At 49.2% G+C, this 20217-nt stretch overlaps 1 protein-coding gene across 12 annotated transcripts in view; it reads left to right on the plus strand.

Annotated features, from left to right (window-relative positions):
* Positions 1-20217, plus strand: part of BCAS1 (brain enriched myelin associated protein 1) — a 100012-nt gene that overhangs the window by 13831 nt on the left and 65964 nt on the right. For all 12 annotated transcript variants that reach the window (XM_070381007.1, XM_070381002.1, XM_070381009.1 and 9 more), the window contains exon 4: positions 19329-19900. In XM_070381007.1, the coding sequence (XP_070237108.1) occupies positions 19329-19900 (572 nt within the window). The remainder of the gene's footprint in view (positions 1-19328; positions 19901-20217) is intronic.

The following is a 20217-nucleotide window of genomic DNA, read 5'->3' on the forward strand; positions in this document are numbered from 1 at the left end:
GGGAAGGGCTGCTGGCCCTGCTCACGGTGAGGCAGATGCCGGGGCTGAAGCCGCGCGGAAGGCACGCGTGTCGCTCCTGGGGCTGCAAACACAGCGCCACACAGTGGACGGCTCAAGCAACAGCAGTGTATTGTCTGTGCTGGGGCTGGAAGGGAATTCAGGGCGTGGGCAAGGTCAGGATCTTCTGAGAGACCTGTGTGTGAAAAAATCTGTTCCCTGGGGACTTCCCTGGTGGTCCAGCAGTTAAGACTCCGCCTTCCAACGCAGGCGTGGCAGGTTCAATCCCTGGTCAGGGAGCTAAGACTCCCCCATGCCTCATGACCAAAAAACCAAAACAAAAAACAGAAGCAATACTGTAACAAATTCAATAAAGACTTAAAAAATTGGTCCACATCAAACAAACAAAAAATAGTCTTGAAAAAAAGGACTGTCCCCTGCCTCTGCTTTGACTCCCGGGGGCCTCAGACTCTTTGGCTTCGACACAGTGCTCCTCTTTGGTTTTCCCAGCATCTTCCTTCTATGAGCATCTGTCTCTGGGTCCAAGCCTCTCTCTTCTGTACAGACACAGGCACGTGGGGCTGTGCACAGCCCCGGCCTCTTCTTGACTTGATCCTCAGCAGAGACCCTACTTCCAAATGGGGCCGTAGGAACTGGGGTTAGGACTCCGTCATCTCAGCAATTCAACTCGTAACAGCACTCTCTGGGGTGTGTATGATGTCTGCAAGAGTCTGAGGATTTACAGCAATAAGTGAAAACCAACAGAATAGAAACACTGGGAGGCTGGGTTCTTTGGAGTCCAACAGACCAAAGTTAAAACCCCTGCCCTGGAACTTACTGGCTGTGGGACCTGGAGTGAGCCACGTGGCTTTCTAAGCCTCAGTTTTCTCATCTGTAAAGTGGGGATAATGATACCTATCTCGTAGAATTGATGAGAGAACTTGAGGAGATCAAGCGTCTTACTTATTACCCAGCACTTAGGAATTCCAAACAGACAAGTGAAATACAGAAGACAGCGGAGGGCGGTGTTGAAACTGGACAATGTGCTTATCTATTTGATTTTATTCTGGAGTATAAGGCTATAATGGGGGAGCCTGGTGGGCTGCCGTCTATGGGGTCACACAGAGTCGGACACGACTGAAGTGACTTAGCAGCAGCAGCATAAGGCTATAAGGGCTTCCCTGGTGACTCAGTGGTAAAGATCTGCCAATGCAGGAGAGGCAGGAGATGCAGGTTTGATCCCTGGGTCAGGAAGATCCCTGGAGAAGGAAATGGCAATCCACTCCAATATTCTTGCCTGGGAAATTCTATAGACAGGAGGCTGGTAGGCTACAGTCCATAGGGTCACAAAGAGTTGGACACAACTTAGCACCTAAACGACAGCAAGGCTATAAATTCCAAGCGTCAAAATTGACTGAGTTCTACTATGTGAAAATTATCAGTAAATCATATGAGAGCAGGGTGTCCCAGTGGTTGAGGGTAAGAACTCTGGAATCAGACTGCTGGTTTTGCCACCTGCCAGCTGTGTGACCTTGAGCCAGTTACTTAACCTCTCGGAACCTCAGCCTCCTTGTCAATGAAGTGGGATAACAACAGTACCTAAGCATAAGTATCAGATGTAATAAAAGCACACGTTTCAGGGCACGTAGTAAGTGCCCTGTGCGTGTTGGCTGTGTGACTGTATGATGGTTACGGTCCCTGTCACTTGCACGAGAGTTTCTGGGCTTCAGTGCCCTTCCCTGCACAGTGAGGAGATGAATCACAGCACTGGTCCAGAAGCTCTAGAATTTCCCAGTGTAAGAGAAGACGCTGCTCTCTGTTTCCCCCGTCTACGCTCTGCTGCTCACAGCACATCTGACAGCAGTTATGTGGGTTTTCCATACCAAGGGGATCTGTGACACCAGCTGGGTATCCCACAGTTCAGTTCAGTTCTGACACCGTTTACCAAGAGTTAGCATCGGCTCGCACTCCTTATGGGCTCGGTATCATAAGACTACCTCCCACTAAAGTTGCCAATGGCAAGTGGGGAGTCCCCGGCTTACCCACAACTTCTCTCCTGCTCGGCTACAGAGCAGAGGTTCCCACGACTTCCCCCTCAGGTTCAATCATTTGCCAGAACAGCTCACAGAGCACAGGAGAGCTGTGTGCTTGCTAGATGGTTGCTGTTCAGTCACTCAGTCATGTCCAATCCTTCTGCGACCCCCTGGACTGTAGCCCCCCAGGCTCCTCTGTCCATGGCATTTCCCAGGCAAAAATACTGGACTGGGTTGCCAGTCTCTTCTCCAGCGGATCTTCCTGACCCAGGGATTGCACCCATGTCTTCTGCATTGGCAGGCAGATTCTTTATGCTCAGGTACCAGGGAAGCCCCTTAGCAGGTCACCAGTTCATTCTAAGCAGATACAACTCGGCGATGACGGCCGATGGAGGAGGTGATGGGAGAGGTGATGGGAGGGACCCTGGGGTGGGGAGCGTCCACGCTTTCTCTGGACAAGCCACCCGTCCAGAACCTCCACGTGCTTATCAACCCAGAAGCAATCTGAACCCTGTCTTCACAGACGTTTGTGAAGGTTTCACTACGTAGGCATGATTGATTAGATCGCTGGCTATTGATGGTAGACCTCAATTTTCAGCTGCTCTCCCCTCCTGGAAGATTGGCCGGGTGGTGAAGCTGAAATCCTAGCCCTCTGATCACATGTCTTGTTTCTCTGGCAACCGGGAACCCCATCCTTAGAGGGGCTTTTCCAAAATCACCTCATTAACATAAACTCAAATGTGGTTAAAAGGGGCTGGCTTGTTATCAATAACAAAGGTCATCTTCTTGACTCTTAAAGGTAAGTTTTAGGAGCTCTGTGCCAGGAACAGGGATGAAGACCAAGCATATATTTCTTATTATATGATGTCCCAGGATCTTACCTTGGTTGCTTATTAAAAGCGTAGATGCCCAGGTCCCATCTTTCCAGAATACCCTCCAGTTGAGCCCTGGGGGTCTGAACTGCTGAACGTTTTCTAGAGGGTTCAGAGGCACAGGCAGGATTGGCAACCACAGGATGAGATTAAAGTCACAAGTCTCTTCCTGCCTTTCAACCTGTGAGTCAGATTTCTGCTCTGATGTGGGTGGAATGGACTGAACTGGCGGCAGCAGCTTTGGTGAGAGCGGCGTAAAGCTGGCGGCTGAGACGCACCCACTTGGACAGGAGCTCGTGTCGTTTTTATCATTTGCAAACTGTCGACATTCTCGACTGATCTAGAGGCCCTGACAACCTAATGTGTCCTTCAGAAGTGGTTCTTTGTCGTCTTTCCATCACTGTTGTTGCTGAGGTTATGCCCCTATTTTTAATATGGGGCACAAGGGTGAGGAGAGCGTCGGAAGCAGAACATGGGAGCAAAACGGTGGAAATCGAGACGGCCCCCTTCTCTTCTCCCTCTCCTTGTTTCTCCCCCTTTCCGTACTTTCCTCTCTGCTCCCAGCAATTATATATATAGTATATACATACGTAATGTATGTATATATTACATGTAATGTGTGTGTGTATATATGTAATTGGCAGGTCTTCCTGTAAAGAGGAAAACAGGTAACGAAATACAGGGTGACAATCTGGGACAGTGTGTTGCTGTGGGTACCTACATACCGAGGAGAAAAAAAATCTCGTTTGAGTGACCCGTGCTTGGTTGTACCAGCTTACGTGCGACGCAGCCTTGCATCAGCACCGCTGAAGAATCTGTAGCAAGTTTAAGTTAATCCTCTGAGGCCAAAACCTCCGCCTGCGTCCACTGACACTGTGCCCTCTGCAACTCTCTTTGGACTGATGATCCCTTTGAATGGGGAAAGCAGCTTATCATCCTTGAGCTGTTTTCTCCAGGTTATTTATCACTTTCAGTGCAGTTTTTAGAGGGCTACACAAGTGGGATCCTGGGTGATTTTTTTTTTTTAATCCTTTGGACAGAATTCTTTGGCCATGTCTTTTGGTGCATGTTTGGTTCATTTGGTGTATGCGTGTGTGTATGCAGAGAGAAAGTCAGGCTTCCCTGCTGGCTCAGTGGTAAAGAATCCGCTTGCCAATGCAAGAGACACAGCTTCGATCCCTGGGTCGGGAAGATCCCCTGGAGGAGGGCATGGCATCCCGCCCAGTGCTCTTCCCTGAAAAATCCCGTGGACAGAGAGCCTGGTGGGCTACAGTCCACGGGGTCACAAAGAGCTGGGCATGACTGAGTGACTGAACAAAAACAGAGAAAAGTGACTAGAAAAATAGATACATGGGCCCTTGGGTGACTGTTTTCCTTCTTTTTATCTATACTTTTCCTCTCCTTTTTTCTCCTATTGAAGACGTTCACTGCCAGGCGGGAACATCTCCCATGAAGACCTACTGAGAAGCAGCGCCTGAGCACACAGCCTAGGGAGCAGGGTCCTAAACTCACGTCGTGGCTTTGCTGTGCGACCTTAGGCCAGTTGCTGAGCCTCTCTGGTCTCACATCTGTAAAATGGGAATCGCAGTAACAGTAGGACAAAGCTTTGAAGATTGTTGGGAAGCTTAAGTGAGTTGATACACCTGCAGTGCTTGGAAGCGTGTCTAACATGTGGTCAACGTGTGAGGAAAGTTTATTTTTCTGTTTTGGATTTAATGTTAATAAAGGCCATCATTCGGGTATGAAGTTAACTGATTAGCTCATCTAGATAGCTCTTGCAAATTTAAAATATAACCTTGAAACTTTTTCCCCCTGCATCCCTTATACTTTTTCAGTGTTTTATTTTTTGTCTTCCGGACACACTGTGGGAGAGATCAATCAGGCACAACCTTCTTTACAATCAATCCATGAAATTACATTCTATTTCCTTGTAGAAATAAATTTATCTTGCATAGTATTTTTTCTTAGTGAGAGTAAGAGACTAGGGATCTTGATATCAAACCAACATCAAGTAGTACAACTCATGTAGATGAGGGCTTTCTCTCCAAAGCTTAGCATTATACTTCATCTTCAAAAACAATATCTCAGAAAATCAAAATGTCTCATGTTTATTTCCATATTATATTTCTAACTTCAGTTGCCAATTTCAGATGCCGTTTGAAAGTCTTGTTTCAGGGAAGCTGGTAATGGTGCCAACGCCACGGGCAGTGTGACTTACTGCTGTGCACAACCCCGTTTCTTGCACCTTTGGGTCAGAGGCTAATGTGTTTGCTCTGTCAAAAGGTGGTTGTTTAAATTCGTTTCTTCAGTTCTTCCCTTTCTTTTTCCAATACATGTTGATTTGAAATCCAGAGTAGCCGGGGAAGTACTTCCCAAAGAGCTACATGTCCATCAGGAGGGTGGCTGCATCAGTTAGAGCAGATTCACACGATGCTATACCCCTGTGCAGAGATAGGAATGAACCACCCCCGACTACAAAACTATCATGCCAGAACAGGAGGCCAGATGTCCACGTCCGAATCTCCAGGGCCTGGGAATGTCACTTCACATGTCAAAAGCAGGTTTTGTGATGGGATTAAATTAAGGATCTTGAGGTGGGGAGCTGAGCCTGGATTATTCAGGTAGACCCAATAAAAGGACCATAGGGTCCTTTTAAGAGGGGTATTACCAAATTGGTTGTAGGCAAAGAGATGTATAGTCATCATTTTGTGGACAAAGGTCCATCTAGTCAAGGCTATGGTTTTTCCAGTAGTCACATATGGATGTGAGAGTTGAACCATAAAGAAGGCTGAGTGCTGAAAAATTGCTGCTTTTGAACTGTGGTGTTGGAGAAGACTCTTGAGAGTCCCTTGGACAGCAAGGAGATCCAACCCGTCCATCCTAAAGGAAATCAGTCCTGAATATTCATTGGAAGGACTGATGCTGAAGCTGAAACTCCAATACTTTGGCCACCTGATGCAAAGAAAAGACCCCGATGCTGGGAAAGATTGAAGGCGGGAGGAGAAGGGGAAGGGGACGACAGAGGATGAAATGGTTGGATGTCATCACCGACTCAATGGACATGAATTAGAGCAAACTCTGGAAGACAGTGAAGGACAGAGGAGCCTGCGGTTCTTGGGGTTACAAAAAGTCAGACACGACTTAGCAACTGAGCAGCAGCATCTCCACTTAGGTCCTAGCCAGACTGAAGCCCTCTTCCTCGGTGGGGAAGGTTCTTTTTTAATTCAGATTCGCACAATCAGAAAAGAAACTTATGCTGAGCCTAAAACAGCACAAGCTTTACTCAACGGCCAGAGAATGGAAAAGCGGGGACTTGGTTCGAAAATCAACTTCTCACCCTGACTTGGCCTGGGACACAATGTATATACGGAAGGTCAAGGCAAAAGGGCGGGGGCTGAGTGAAGAGAGGGAGGGGTATTCATGACTCACCTGCGCACAGGGGTATGCTACGCCCGGGGCTGGGCGGGCACCCCTTTTCAGTCCTTGTAGACAGTCTTTCAGCTGTTGCCATGGCAGTTGTCAACGGTCATGGCGCTGGTGGTTGTGATATGATACTTGTGTTGTTTTAAGGCACAGAAGTGGGGGTAGTTTGTTAGAATGGCAACAAGAAACTAATACGAGTGCCCTGAAGACCTGGAGGTTCGCAGACCGCGTGCTGGCTCTGTCACGCGTGCGCGCTAAGCCGCTTCCGTCCTGTCTGACTCTGTGTGACCCCGTGGACCGTAGCCTGCCAGGCTCCTCTGTGCATGGGACTCTCCAGGCAAGGATACTGGAGTGGGTTGCTCTGCCCTCCTCCGAGGGATCTTCCCAACCCAGGGATCGAACCTACGTCTCTTACGTCCCCTGCATTTACAGGCACATCCTTTATCGCTTGTGCCTCCTGGGAATCCCGGCTCTGTCACTCAGTAGCTATGTAACCTTGGCAAGAAATGTGTCCTCTCAGAGACTCTTCTGGAAAGTGGAAATAATAATAACACGAGCTGTATAGAGCGACTGGCATAGGATAAGTGAAGAAATAAACACGACAGGGGAAAACCACACCAGGGTCCACAGTCACGAGTGTCCTTTACCAATGGCCTCTCCCCTGCTGTATGGCCTGACCAAACTTTCCACCTGTGTATATACCTAAAACCTCACCAGTTTTTAGGGAAATGTAAGTACCTCGTTTTCCTCCTTCTTTGATTTCTATCAAATTTATCACAATTGTTCACCCTTTTAAGAAAGCTGTTCTCACTGCTAATGAATGGCAGAGACTAAAGCATGATTTATCTGTCAGAAAACATCATTTTTCAGAAACAGAAGACCTGTTTCTGTTTCACCTGGATAAGAAGTTTCTAAAAAAATTTGTCTTTCATTTTTGTTTGTAGTCAATTTTTTCCTAAAAAGAAAAACTGCCTAATTTTAATTTTTTTTTAAGAGAAGTAAGTGGAATAATTTTTGGACTGAAAATCCTGACTTGCATAAACGATCCGCCTGCCAATGCTGTGCCATAACGAGTGAGAAGAGAAGCCAGTCAGGATGCCTGGGCAAAGTGTGCTGGGAGACCCAACCCGAAACTCAGCCGCCTGATAGAGGGACAACCTGGGACCAGCGTCGCTGGCTGGGAAGGGGCAAATAGGTCTGTGTGCTTGGCACTCACGGTCTTCCCCCAGTTGGCTGGCTTTTAAAATGTTTCCCCTACTTGGATAAAAGTTCCTGAGAACAAAACATTTCGTTTGTTGTTGCAGTAACCCCAGAGTTTAGCACAGGCTCGGAGATGCACAGAAAGCTTGCTGAGGACGGATAGATTAATGAGCCGGGACACATCAGACCAGCAGCAGTAGAGGGGCAAGAGAAGCAGCTGAAGAGCAAGTCCTAGATCCTGATGGACCCTCTGCAAGTAATGCAGCCCTAAGTGAAGGCACTTTTAGTTATGAAAAGGAGTGTGGGGGTCAGCCCTTCCAAGTGCGGTGCGGCGGTTCGCCAGCATTGTCAGATACCAGGCGCGTGTTGTAAATACGCACCGCGGCTCCAAGCTGGCCCTACCCACGCGTCCCGTCCTCGGGCGATGGGACCCAAGAGCAGGAAAGGCCACCGTGCGCCGCTGTTTTTTCTCCCTTTATTGGGAACGAAAGGAGGGTCCTCGCCGGAAGCCCATGCCCCAAGCAGGCGTCCGCTTAAACCTCACGGGCCAGCAGGAGGGCACGAGCCCACGCTAGTTGCGGGGCTTCTGGGAGGTCGGGGGCCGCTCTGGGCGAAGAGGAGGCGCGGGCCGGGCCCTGGACTGTCCGCCAGCGCGGGCTCCCAAGGACGCAGCTGGACCGCAGAGAGCAGCGCGCGTTTCCCCGGGCGCTGGCGCCTTTCCTGGGCGCCGCCCTCTCTGCCCTTCCGCGCTCCCTGGATACACCTCCCTCAGTAGACAGTCTCCTGACCCTCAGCTCTGCGCCCTGCGGCCCCGCTGGACACGCCACCCACACAGACCCTGCGGCTCCAGCCCGCTGCTTCAAGCTGTTACAGACTGTTCTGAAAACGGGCCGCCAGAGGGCCCAGCTCCGTGCCCCTCCTTGCGGCAGGCTCCGTGCCCCTCCTTGCGGCAGGCACGTCCTCTGTGAAATCTCATGCTTCTCCACCTCTTAGCGCTTTTTCTCGTTAGAAATTCTCCTGGAGAATTTCCGTTTGATAGACGTAGCCCATCCATTTCTTCTCGTTGGCTTGAAAGTCACCTGCCCTGACTGTGAATCCTCTGTTCATCCTCAGCGTTCACGCCCCGCCCCAGAGCTGCGCTGGTTTGTTAGCACAGGGTCTTCATTTTGAAAACTGAGCTATAACTCACATACCGTATAATTCGCCCTTTTCAAGTGTATTATGCGATGTAGTCCTCTTTACTATATTCACAAGGTACTACAGCCGTCTCCTCTGTCTGATTCCACATTTCATCAAAGAAATTTCATCAAACAAATCCCTTGAGCAGTTAATCTCTACTCCCCTCCCCCACCCAGGCCACCGTGAACGTGCTTCCTGCCTTTGGATTCGCCTGCCCTGGACAGTTTATACACAGAGAGTCATACCATAGGTGGCATTTTGTATTTGGATCCTTTCACCGAGCGTAACGTTTTCAAGGTTCACCTGGGTTGGAGTGTCTTTGATTATGGTTATCTTGGTGGGTGTGAGGTGGTCACACGGTGTGGTTTTGATTGCCTTTCCCTGATGACTGAGCATAATGAACATCTTCTATCGTGCTCATTGATCATTTGCATCTCCCACTCTGGAGAATACGTCGTCTTTTTTAAAGAATTTATCCATGTACTTGGCTGTGCTGGATCTTACCTGTGCCACAAGGGATCTGGGTTGCATCGTGTGGGATCCTTCCGTGCAGCCTCCGGACCCTCTAGTTGGGGCGCTCGGGTTCAGTGGTTGCAGCAGATGGGCTCAGTGGTTGTGGCACGTGGGCTCAGTGGCTCTACATGTGTGGGATCTTAGCTCCCCAACCAGGGATCGAACCCATGGCCTCTGCATTGCAAGGTGGATTCTTTACCGCTGGGCCACCGGAGAAGCCCCTGTAGCGTCTTCCCGACCTGGCTCTTTTCCCCGCCCTTTTCCTCTGAGCCCCTTGTCTCCTATTGCTTTCTGGCTGGCTGTTCTCAGTGTCCACACGAGTACTTGCCGCTGTTCAGCAGTGTTCAGCGTAGGCTGAATTCAACCTGCTCCCACCTGCCATCTCCAGAGTTTAGCCTTCCTGTCCTGACAGCTGAGAGCATCAAGGGAACGCTGTGTGATTTTCGCTGGTAAGTCTCTTTCTTTTCGCATTTAAAGGTGTTTAATACTGTGTGCGTGATCCGCGTTCCTGCTACGTATCTTCCCTGCCACCCTTGGGGGTGAGAGACACTTACCATATTGCTGTCGGAAATGTGAATCTCTGGAGCCTCTTTTTGGGAATTAATCTGGCAGTGTCTATTTTTAAAAATTAAATGCACATTAATTTGGGTGCAGCGATTCTACATCTGTACCTCTATTCTATAGAAATAAAGCACTGGCTTAGGACCTTCGATCATAGAAGTTTTCCCCAGCACTGTTTGTAATGAACGTGGAAAAAAAATTATTTGGAAACTATCATAATGTTCATTGATCAGCCAGTGACATAAATCTCTTTTGGTATATTCATATTAAGGAATGTTTTACAGCTATTTTTAAAAGATAAGATAGATTCGGGATGTATTGATTGAGGAAGGGGAGAACTGAGGTTATCTCAGTCCATTTGGGCAGCTATCCAACCAGTCCATTCTGACGGAGATCATCCCTGGGATTTCTTTAGAAGGAATGATGCTAAAGCTGACACTCCAGTACTTTGGCCACCTCGTGCGAAGAGTTGACTCATTGGAAAAGACTCTGATGCTGGGAGGGATTGTGGGCAGGAGGAGAAGGGGACAACAGAGGATGAGATGGCTGGATGGCATCACTGACTCGATGGACATGAGTCTGAGTGAACTCCGGGAGTTGGTGATGGACAGGGAGGCCTGGCGTGCTGTGATTCATGGGGTCACAAAGAGTTGGACATGACTGAGTGACTGAACTGAGCTGAACTGAACAAAAATACCAGAGACCTGGAGGCTTAAACAATACCCGTTTATTTCTCATGATTCTAGAGGCTGAGAAGTCCAAGCTCAAGGTGCCAGTGGACTCCTTGCCTGGGGAGGGACCAGGTCCTGGTTCACAGTCAGTCATCTCTTCACTGTATCCTCACGTGGTGGAGGCGGGACCTCCTTTATAAGGACACTAATCCCATTGATGAGGGCTCCATCCTCATAACCTAGTTCAGTTCAGTTCAGTCACTCAGTCATGTCCGACTCTTTGCAATGCCATGAATCACAGCACGCCAGGCCTCCCTGTCCATCACCAACTCCCAGAGTTTACTCAGACTCATGTCCATTGAGTCAGTGATGCCATCCAGCCATCTCATCCTCTGTTGTCCCCTTCTCCTCCTGCCCACAATCCCTCCCAGCATCAGAGTCTTTTCCAATGAGTCAACTCTTCGCATGAGGTGGCCAAAGTACTGGAGTTTCAGCTTTAGCATCATTCCTTCCAAAGAAATCCCAGGGCTGATGTCCTTCAGAATGGACTGGTTGGATCTCTTTGCAGTCCAAGGGACTCTCAAGAATCTTCTCCAACACCACAGTTCAAAAGCAGCAATTCTTCAGTGCTCAGCCTTCTTCACAGTCCAACTCTCACATCCATACATGGCCACTGGAAAAACCATAGCCTTGACTAGATGGACCTTTGTTGGCAAAGTAGTGTCTCTGCTTTTCAATATGTTATCTAGGTTGGTCATAACTTTCCTTCCAACGAGTAAGTGTCTTTTAATTTCATGGCTGCAGTCACCATCTGCAGTGATTTTGGAGCCCAGAAAAATAAAGTCTGACACTGTTTCCACTGTTTCCCCATCTATTTCCCATGAAGTGATGGGACCAGATGCCATGATCTTAGTTTTCTGAATGTTGAGCTTTAAGCCAACTTTTTCACTCTCCACTTTCACTTTCATCAAGAGGCTTTTTAGTTCCTCTTCACTTTCTGCCATAACGGTGGTGTCATCTGCATATCTGAGGTTATTGATATTTCTCCTGGCAATCTTGATTCCAGCTTGTGCTTCTTCCAGCCCAGCGTTTCTCATGATGTACTCTGCATATAAGTTAAATAAGCAGGGTGACAATATACAGCCTTGACGTACTCCTTTTCCTATTTGGAACCAGTCTGTTGTTCCATGTCCAGTTCTAACTGTTGCTTCCTGACCTGCATACAGATTTCTCAAGAGGCAGGTCAGGTGGTCTGGTATTCCCATCTCTTTCAGAATTGTCCACAGTTTATTGTGATCCACACAGTCAGAGGCTTTGGCATAGTCAATAAAGCAGAAATAGATGTTTTTCTGGAACTCTCTTGCTGTTTCCATGATCCAGCAGATGTTGGCAATTTGATCTCTGGTTCCTCTGCCTTTTACTAAAACCAGCTTGAACATCTGGAAGTTCACGGTTCACGTATTGCTGAAGTCTGGCTTGGAGAATTTTGAGCCTTACTGTACTAGCATGTGAGATGACTGCAATTGTGCGGTAGTTTGAGCATTCTTTGGCATTGCCTTTCTTTGGGATTGGAATGAAAACTGACCTTTTCCAGTCCTGTGGCCACTGCTGAGTTTTCCAACTTTGCTGGCATATTGAGTGCAGCACTTTCACAGCATCATCTTTCAGGATTTGAAACCTAATCCCCTCCCAAAAGCTCCACCTCCTAATACCATCACAGTGGAAGTTAGGATTTCAGCATATGAACTGTGGGGGACACAAACATTCAATCCATAACAATGATACATAAAAGCAATTAAAAATGATATCTAATATCAATCTATTTTTGTAAAAACCAACAAGGACAAATACAGCCTCCTAGAACTTGTATCTGGGGTGCTTGTATATATTTGTCTGAGCATGAACGACGTCTGATAAGGTACACCAGGCTGAAAGACTCGTTCTACTGCGGTGAAGGTGAGGGACAGCGGCGGGGAAAGGGAAGCACTGGGAGGCTGACCATACGGGAGGTAAGACGTGTTACGCGCGTGCTACTAGTAAATTGAGAGACAATGAAACATCTGTCTTTGAGTGACAGTATCTGCTCATGTTGGAGCAAAGACTGGTTCTGCAATAGGTAATCTTTGCGTGTTCCAGACTTTTATAAGCGTATGACTGACAGGAGATGCATGCAAAGGCGGGAGGGAGGCTCCCCTGGTGGGACAGTGGTGAAGAATCCGCCTGCCAGTGCAGGAGACACGGGTTTGATCTGCGATCCAGGAATATCCCACATGCCTCGGGACGACTAAGCCCGTGCCCCGCAATTGCTCTGGAGCGCAGGCTCCGCAATGAGAGAAGCTCCGGTGCTGCAAGTAGGGAGTCGCCCCCGCTCAGCACAACTGCAGAAAAGCCCACACGGCAGTGGAGACCCAACAGCCAAAAATAAACAAAAGAATAGAGGGGAGGGAAAATTCTGAGAGTCGCTGGTGCAGTCTGGCCCCTACAGCGACTAACAGAGATGGCTGGCTTCAGAGGATGCTTTCGAGAGAGAGTGTGGGGTAAGTCAGCTTTTGCCCACGTAACGCTGAACCCAGCATTTTTGTCACCAAATGTTCAGACACATCGTATTCAGCTGAGAGTTCAGAGTTCTTCCCTCCTGCCCCCCAAACCTATCCCTTTCTTTTACTTTTGCTGCACTCTTGGAGAGGACATCCTGCCCTGTTAATATGGAGATGGAAAGCATGAAATCTGATCATTCGGTGAAGGTTTCAAATCTAACATCTTCCTTCAAGCCACAAGCAGCTGACCCGTGAATCCTTATTTCAAGATCTTTAAAACAACAAACGCATTTATACAACACATAAAGCCTCGGTTGTTTGAAGTGTCATTTGACTCCCGCAGCCTGACCGCAGAGGGGTCATTTTTGCAAAACTGAGGTCTTCATCCGTCTGCCCCAGGGTCCGTGGTAATCCTTTGATATTCGACTAGAGTTCGCCTTTGAAGACTTAGTGTGCCATCATCTACTTTTCCTTCTCCTTTGGTGAGCTATTCCAACTCCCTCGGGTCCTCATCCAACAATAACCATGTGTGTGATCTTTACACGGCTCTGTGAACTCCACCATCATTTGCAATTTCCCTTTGCGATTCGTGTGCGTTGTATTTCCTCTTAGCTTTTGTCCTGACTGGTCACCGTAGTGACGCATATGACCGTGTAGGAGTGGGGAGTTGTAAGTGGACGCTTCGTTCATTAATAAAATTATGACGACAGTTTCTAGTTCCCTCTTTAACCTTCAGCCCTAGAAATGTTTGGATATTGAGTTCTTAAGAGAAAAGAATTCTAGGGACTGCCCTGGTGGCCCAGTGGCAAATAACTCGAGCTTCCAACGCAGGGCCCTGGGTTCAACCCCTGCTCGGGGACCCAGACCCACACGCCCCAACCAAGACCTGGTGCAGCCAAATGTTTTTTAAAAAGTGACTTTATTCTCAGAGCTGCAGTTTCTACGCCTGTAAAATGGGAGGGACCATGGTACCTGGCATGGATTGCTGTAATACAGAAACAAAACATTTCTTGTCACATTCAGCATTTCCTTTACCGCCTGACATGCAGGAAGCATTCAGTGAATATCAGCTATTGTGTTTACAGCTGTATCAAGTGAAGATTGTAGCCTTGGCTCACGAAAAAGGCAAATAAAAGGTAGCCCTTACTCAGAGATTCTGAATAGTGCCATATGAGCTTGTACGTGTGTGTGTTAAATAGGTAACAGATTGCTGACAAAGCAGCTTGTCTTGACTAAGAATACTTGGTGCTTGGAAAAAGCATCCTTGAACCTTCCACGGCCCAGGTTCTCAGGTTTCTGAAGATCAGTGAATTCGTATCATTGCCCTTTAAAGTGCATTTATTGGTTTGGGCTGTGCGGGGTCTTCACTGCTGCTCAGGCTTTTCCCTGGCTGCCGCCCACGGGGCTGCCGTCCAGCTGGGGTGTGTGGGCCCCCAGTGCCGCAGCTCCTCTTGTTGCGGAGCCTGGGCTGGAGGGCGCTCAGGCTTCAGTGGCCGTGGCTCCCGGGCTCCAGAGCACAGGCTCAGTAGCTGTGACAGGCGGGCTTCGTTGCCGCTCAGCATGTGGGATCTTCCTGAATCGGGGACCGAACCCATGTCTCCTCCACTGGTAGGTGGATTCTTCACCATTGAGCCACCAGGGAAGCCCATATACTTACTATTTTAAAGTCTTTCCAGACCCCCCAAGTGTATAGGTTAAATCATTGGAATAATTCCTTTCCTTAGGCTTCTATTTAGGAAATGACATGGTCATTAGATTAATAACATATAAATGTCACAAAACAACTAATGTTTATCCAGTACCCACCTGTGTTAAGTACCTTGTAGGAAGCATTTTGCTTAGTCCTCACAATTACCTTTTGAAGAGGACAATTATTTTCCTGTCCATTTTTTTTTTAATTAAAGAAAATTGAGGAAACATGATATAAAGGAACTTATCCGGGTCACATATTTCATTTTCAGAGTTAATCAGGTTCCTCTGATCCACAATCTAAGTACTTTTCAGTGACACTAAGGTGCCACCAGAAGTAAGTTCTGCATCACGTGTCTAGATAAAATGACTTTCTTAAGTAAGACACACACACATACACACGCACACAATACAAAATGTCTTTTCTGCACTAAGGAGATCAACATTTTCGGCTCTCCTAAATAGTTGGGAGCCACCATTTGCAGTCTTACTTGATTTCTTCTTGTTTTCCTTAAACTCTTACGCATTTATTGCAGGGGAAGTAATAGCTCTTTGCTATGTCATCTGTCTGCTTTGTGAGAAAACTTTTTATTGAAACCAGATTCCAGATGGACTTTTCCCAAGGTTTTCATAGGAATGAAAAGCTTCGTTCCGGTCACCCAGAAGGAACTTTTTATTCTTTCCATAATAATGTGAGGAAGGCGTGGAGGTCATCCCCATGTTTGCAAGACTATAAACCCTGAAACTCCAGTGGGTTTTCTTCCTAGTCGTTCACAAGGATTGTGCATGTGTAAGTTACTGTTTCAGAATATAATTTATTTGCTTTTTAATGCTTATCCAAGGTCTCAAGTGACTGTAATATTTTTCCCCACGTGAATTTTTTTCCTTCCTTTTTACTGAGAAAGCAAAGTGTTGGTGGGTTTGTTTTGTTTTTCTGTTTGTATCTATCCAGCTCCTTATGACTCACTTTTTATTGCATTTCATTTTCTTTCCTCTCCTTCATCCTGTATTAAATGCCTCCTAGATATATTTGAAGAGCCTGGAGACAACTTCTCAAGGAGAAGGTTGACTGCTATTAATTAACAAGTGAAATAGGTACTGACTAAGTCGCTGAAATTCTCTCCAAGTCACAGAGTATGTACTTAATTTAAAACTGGCATAAGTGGAAAAACAAAACAAAAAAACGAAGCTCTACCGGCTGTGGAATGGTAAACCAGCTTCAGGGACAGCTGGATCCAGGTGTCCAAATGCAACCACGGATCTCGTAGGGCTTTTATCTGTGTTGATTCTCAGGCAAGCGCTCTCGAATGTGATAGCCGAGGCCACCAACTCCAGATGTACCCCCTTACTGGCTTGACTACTGCAGCACAAAGATCACAACTCTGTTCTAGTAGGCTCAGCAAAAATCATAAGATTTACTTTTGTTAGTCCAGCTTAGGTCATGTGGCCACCTGAGAGGTGAGCATCTTAGCAAGAGAAGTAGAAGCTGCAAGTGATGGGACTGGACACATGCTCACCCCAGTTTGGGGGGTGGGCGGAGCTTCGTAGTTACGGGCTGCCCTGTCTAAGAAGCCCTCGGTCCCACAAGTCACCGAAACACTCAGCCCACCCTCTGATACCAGCACTTGTGGCTGGCGTCTGCTGTAGCCCTTGGTGCCTTGAAGTTCACTCTAGGTTCTTGGTGTAAGGATGGATCCTTTATCAAAGCAATGCACTGGCACTTTTTAAAAGTCTGTCCTGGCAAAGGTTTTTTCCAAACACTTTTTCTCCGACCAAAATGCTCTTACTTAGCACTAGCTCCTTGGGTTCCCGGCCAGAGAGTAAGGAAGACAGGCAAAAGACTCAGAGGTCCGTCCACGTTCTCGGCGTTTGAAAAGCCCTCCGTTGTTCTGACTCTTCGGCTCCCCTTTCTTGTCAGCTGTGTCCTCTTTTCCTGGCGTGGGGCGTCCCCACAAGTCATTCACATTCACTCTGACACTTGGGCTACTTGACGTGCGTACTTGGCATCCTGACACGTCCCTCCGTCACTTCCTTGTTCCCTCTCCCTCCCTCCCTCTTCCCTTCTGAGTATAATGTTTACCACAGTTATGAAGTCCAGGACCACAGAAAAATGATAAACATGAGCTGGAAGACAAATCCAGTGCACGCAAAGTGGTGTCCCTGCACCCCGAGTTTATGGCGGCCCCTAGTGCTTGGCGGAGAAGGCAGTGGCACCCCACTCCAGTGCTCGTGCCTGGAGCATCCCATGGACGGAGGGGCCTGGTGGGCTGCAGTCCATGGGGTCGCTGGGAGTTGGACACGACTGAGCGACTTCACTTTCACTTTTCACTTTCATGCATTGGAGAAGGAGATGGCAACCCACTCCAGTGTTCTTGCCTGGAGAATCCCAGGGACGGGGGAGCCTGGTGGGCTGCCGTCTATGGGGTCGCAGAGTCGGACAGGACTGAAGCGACTTAGCAGCAGCAGCAGCAGCTAGTGCTTGGCACTGGTCCTCTGGCCGTTTCTTCTCTGCTCTCAAAGCTTGAAGAGGAGGCCACCATCTGCCCAGGAGTCCAGTGTGCACGCTCGCTCTCTGTTTCTGTCTCTCTCTCTCCTTTACTGTTTGTTCCTGACTTTAGATGCTGGGAGATACTAGAGTTTGGCAAAAATAATTGCTAAATGTATGTATCTCTCACTAGTTATGAGCAATGTATGACCTAAAGAAACCTCAGTGCTCTTCTTTTTAAAAAATAACTTACTTATTTGGCTGCTCCAGGTCTTAGTTGCAATGTGTGGGGTCTTTGACCTTGTTGGGGCATTATGTAGTTACGACGTGTGAGAATCTTTTCACTGTGGCAGGTGGCATCTGGTTCCCTGACCAGGGATCGAACCCGGCCTCCCTGCAGTGGGAACGTGCAGTCGTAGCCACTGGGCCACCAGGGAAGTCTGTAGCTTCTCTTCTTTCTCTTTTCCCACAGATACTAAGACGAGTTCACTTTTCCCACAGATACTAAGACGAGTTCACTTTTCCCACAGATACTAAGACGAGTTCACTCCAAACTACACAATCACAGCTACCTGTCAATTATTAAGCAGCTGCTATCGAAAGGCAGGGTTCCTGATACTTTGTATGAATTTTGTCCTTGAAACATCACAACTGCACTACATGGGAGCTTCTGTTTCTCCCATTTTACATATAAAGAAACTCAGAGATTTGCAGTGACTTGCCCAAGGTCACTCGGCTTGTGGGTAGAGAATCCTGATCTTTTAAAATACGCTTGATTGATTTTGGCTGCCCTGCATCTTTGCATGCACACTCGTGCCTCCCCTGGTTGTGGCGGGCAGGGGCTGCTGCCTCCGTGCGGGGCTCAGCCTCGCTGCCAGGGCCTTTCTTGTTGCTGAGCACGGGCTCTAGGGTGCACGGGCTTCAGTAGCTGCAGCCTGAGGGTTGCCTTGTGGCCTGTGGGATCTTCCCAGGTCAGGGGTTGAACCTGCGTCCCCCGCGCCGGCAGGTGGGCTCTCCACCCCTGGACCTCCAGGGCAGCCCGAGGAGCTTGGTCTTCACCTGTGATACCCAGTTTTGCAGTGTATCTTTCTCCTGAATATCACACTGCTTTATAACAGTGACCCAGAAAGTGAGGCGGTTCAGTGAGGTCTGTGCAGAGTTCAAAGCAGAAACAGGTGGATTCTGGGAGCAGAGCCCCTCCCTGAAGGAGGCAGAACCCATGTGCAGTCTTGTGGCTGGGGGTCTAACCCACCAGCTTGTGTAGACGCCTGCCCTTCCAGATGTCAGAATGGCAGCATCTGAGTAGTCCTTTTTAAAATCTGCCTGTATTCTCGGCAGCTGACGCTAGTGCAGGAGAGACGGAGAGCGAGTGACCTCTGGAATAAGCTGTGCTCGCTGGGCGGCCGGGAGAGGCTGCCCCAGCTTCCCTGGCTGTCACTTCTCTCCCTCAGCAGCAACGATGATGACTTATGTTTATGCTGTTCATTGAGCACTTGCTATATTCCAGGCACCGCTTGATGTGCTTTGAGAATATTAACCCATGGAATCTCCGTAACAAAATTACAGGGGTAGGTTCCACTGTTTTCCTCATTTTACCAGAAAACTGAGGCAGAGAAAAGCTCAGTAACTCAGAGTCAAATAGACAGTCCAGCTTTGCGCTTCTCAAATGCATGTTTCGGCAACACCCAGAGATATTTCTTGGGTCCCCAGTCAGGATGCTCTGGGGTGTTGGGGCATTCTGGGGTGCTCAGTGTCTCGTGGGGTGCTACCCAACACCCTGTGGGGCACAAGGTGGACCCGACAAAGAATTCTCCCGACCCAGACAGGGGGCCGAGGTCAGGAGATTGTTCCCCTAAGCCTGTGGCAGCTGGCCTGCCTCCCAGGTGAAATCGCGATGCCCTGCTTCTTGCAGGATCCCTGGGGTTAAAGCTGACAGTTGGTGTGTCCCTCAAACGGCCCCGGCAGGTGCTTTCCTGCTTGGCTTCCTCCCCCTCGCCTCGGTCGGAAGACGCCTGGACAGCTGACCTCTGCCCCGCAGAGGGGTCAGGGCCCAGTAGGGTCCCCAGCCCATCTCCCCCGCCTCTGCGTGTGAAATGCGGGGAGTCCGTCCGCGACCCTCGGATGTCCTCTCTGGGGTGAATGACCGCTGCTCATGTTTGCCTTTACAGTCGATCTGGGAATCAGCATCCAGGAGGATAATGTGGCCGCTTCTTCCCCCAAGACAATGGAGACCAGCGTGGCTGCGGAGGCCAACGGCGAGAGTCTTGGGAAGGACGCCAAACCCCAGGCACCAGCTGCTAAATCTCGTTTTTTCTTGACACTCTCTCGGCCTGTACCAGGGCGTACCGGAGACCAAGCCACAGATTCATCCAGTGGATCCGTGAGGCTTGATGTCAGCTCCGATAAAGCTCCAGGAAACAAAGACCCGAGTGAGCCCATGGCCCTTCCGGTGGCAGCTGCACCCGGGCATGGCCCGGATAAAACCCCCGGGCAGACCCCGGCCCAGGCGGAGGGCCTCCCTGCCACCCCTGGGCCGGAGCACCCTCCGTCTGAGCCCGGGGCAGCAGCCCCCGCCAAGCCCAAGGACTCCAGCTTCTTTGACAAACTCTTCAAGCTGGACAAGGGACGGGACAAAGCCCCCGTGGACCTCCCGCTGGAGGCTGAGAGCACAGAGCATCCTCACCCGGCCGCCGAAGCTCCTGGGTTATCCACGCAGTCCGAGGATGGCCCTGCAGAGAGGGTGAGACAATCTGTTTTGCTCTTGCTGCAGGCTCGGGGTGGGGTGTCGGGGGCACTTGTGGGGCAGGACGATCGCGCGTCTTGCTCTGCCATCACTGAGGGGTCCTTGTGGGGCAGGACGATCGCGTGTCTTGCTCTGCCATCACTGAGGGGCACTTGTGGGGCAGGACGATCGCGCGTCTTGCTCTGCCATCACTGAGGGGTCCTTGTGGGGCAGGACGATCGCGCGTGTCTTGCTCTGCCATCACTGAGGGGTCCTGACGAGGTGACGAGCCGTAGGTCCCTCTAGAACAACCAGCACATTGGAGCCCGGTGCCT

The sequence above is a fragment of the Bos mutus genome, chromosome 13 (assembly GCF_027580195.1).
Source record: "Bos mutus isolate GX-2022 chromosome 13, NWIPB_WYAK_1.1, whole genome shotgun sequence".
NCBI lineage: Eukaryota > Metazoa > Chordata > Mammalia > Artiodactyla > Bovidae > Bos > Bos mutus.